This window comes from Pinus tabuliformis, chromosome 1_2 (assembly GCF_031772625.1).
Source record: "Pinus tabuliformis cultivar Carrire ecotype Pingquan chromosome 1_2, CPIR1, whole genome shotgun sequence".
Classification (NCBI taxonomy): Eukaryota; Viridiplantae; Streptophyta; class Pinopsida; order Pinales; family Pinaceae; genus Pinus; species Pinus tabuliformis.
The window spans coordinates 1,128,608,180-1,128,610,343 of NC_142298.1; the positions used below are offsets into that span (position 1 = coordinate 1,128,608,180).

The 2,164-nt window shown below is 39.8% G+C and overlaps 1 protein-coding gene across 1 annotated transcript; it reads right to left on the reverse strand.

Annotated features, from left to right (window-relative positions):
- Positions 1-633: 633 nt before the first annotated feature.
- LOC149210124 (putative disease resistance protein At4g11170) lies at positions 634-1,128 on the reverse strand. Its single transcript, XM_089398880.1, has one exon. The coding sequence runs from the start codon at positions 1,126-1,128 to the stop codon at positions 634-636; it is 495 nt and encodes a 164-aa protein (XP_089255006.1).
- Positions 1,129-2,164: the final 1,036 nt, after the last annotated feature.

Genomic DNA, 2,164 nt, shown 5'->3' on the forward strand with positions numbered 1-2,164 from the left:
GAAGCGCAACAAGGAATTTAAAGCATCTAATGTACTTTGATAAATAGATATGGGCAAGAATTCATTTAGCAACCAATTCCCACACTCCACAAACACCTGCGCGATTCTGATCACACTCAACAACAACATCATATTAATTTTGCTCTGTCATGAATTAAAAGTAAAATTGTATGTTGAGCTATATATGAATGTGAAAGTCATTTTGATGGGTTAGAGAGTAAGAGGTTAGAGAAAAAGAGAGCGCAAGTCTCTGGGGAGAAAATGGTGGAGAAAATTTTGGTGGGCACGTAAAAAGAATAGTTACAGATTTTACTGTGTGTTATTCCGCGTGAAATTTTAGTTTTTACTTAGTGAATGAGCTGCAGCCTCATGTGAATGTATTTTTATGTTTTAGAATTTAATACTAAGTTTTATTGTGTTGCTCCAAACCTACTTTGTTATTTTTGTAGTGAGTAAATATTATTCATAAGTCTCTGAAATAGCTCCGCGGTGCGCGAAATCCAAGTATATGAAATAGCTTCACGGTGCGCAAAAGTAGCTATGTGAAATCAGCTCCGCGGTGCGTGAAGCTAGCTACGCAAAAGTAGCTTCGCGAAAATCATAACTCTCTTCCCTCCGCGAAAATTAAATTTCCTAAATTTTTCTAACACCGCAGGCATCCACAAACTTATTTACCAGTTGCTCAAATGTTGCATCAAGAGGAGCAGGTAGACGGAAGGCGTGCCGGCAGAAGAGCTCTATAGAGTGTTGTAGACTGAGGCCTTCGAGAGTGTAAATAAATGGATCTTCAATTAATTCCCAAATTTGAAGTACACTTTTATCACGGGATGTTACTAGAATTAAGCTATCCTTCGCTGGTAGCTCCAGAAGCAATGCGCGCAGCTGCTCTATATCATCCACATAATCTAAAATGATAAGAGCGTGCCAATGTGGGAGATGTTTTTCAAGAAGAGGGATACCTTCGTCAATTCTGTTTATTTCCATATCCTTCCCACTCAACTCCTTAATAAGTTGTCTCTGCAATTTCTTTAGTTCTCCTCTAGAGTCATTTTCTCTGACATGAAATAAAAAGCTGCAATGGCGGTACTCTTTATTCTTGCAGTTATAGAACTCTTTTGCGAGGGTCATTTTACCAATCCCCCCAAGTCCCACAATTCCTACAACCTCAGCCTTCCCACTTTCATGCTGCTATAATTTTTCTACAAAATCTTGAACTTTCTCTTCCAATCCAGTCGGATATATGGAGACATACAGGGGTTGGTTTTGGAACTAATGTCAGCACTTTTTAGATGACATCGGTCAACAACTTACTCTCATCACTGAATAATATAAAAAATAAACTTACTAGTAAGAAAAGTAGATAAAGTATGATATACCTATATGAATGAGACTAATGGAAAAAGCGATCACAAACGAACAAGGAGAGATGAGTCCTAACCCATTATACGGCTTCTCATCCAGCACGTAACCACTGATTTCTGCAACATCAAGGAGAGCATCCTCCCATTTTCCAATGATTTTCGGCACATATCATAGTCCACCATCGCTATTTCTCTTTTTTCGGAGCGAGCTCAGAGCTTCACCATACTTTCCCTTTTCTCCCTCCGTCCATCTAAGTACTGAAGGCTTGACATGGAAGAATATGGGAAGAATAGTTAAACCCTTCATCTGCTTACACTCCAGCATGAGCAGCAGCTCGTTCAGAGACCATCTTGATTGGCAATATTCGGGAGAAAAAATAGCTATATTAACCGAGGAATCTCTAATAGCACCGTTTATTTGAGGTGTTAATTCTTCTCCCTTCTCCATTTCTTCCCTATCCAGGGAGACTCACAATCGATGATCCGTGAGGCGATCATAAAGATGGCTGGAAAATGTTTTACCATTAGAGCCTCTGTGATTGAGGAACACATCGAAGGCATAGCAGGTGTTGCCATCCATTGTGGAGGTGGAGGCAGAGGCGGAGGTGGATGCTGATTTGGAGGAAGATGCCATGGAATGCAGAACAAAAAAAAGTTATTGCTAAAGATAGGCGAATTCGCACTCTATCACCTCAATACAACAATTGCTTTTGAGGCCGTTGACACTCTGTGGCTCTATCTCTATCTCTCAATACTTGGCAAACCAGTAAACAAAACTGCAATACAATATCTCTCAATACTTG

Coding starts and splice junctions, on each gene's coding strand:
- LOC149210124 (XM_089398880.1), bottom strand. CDS start 1,128: ATGACCCTCGCAAAAGAGTTCTATAACTGCAAGAATAAAGAGTACCGC.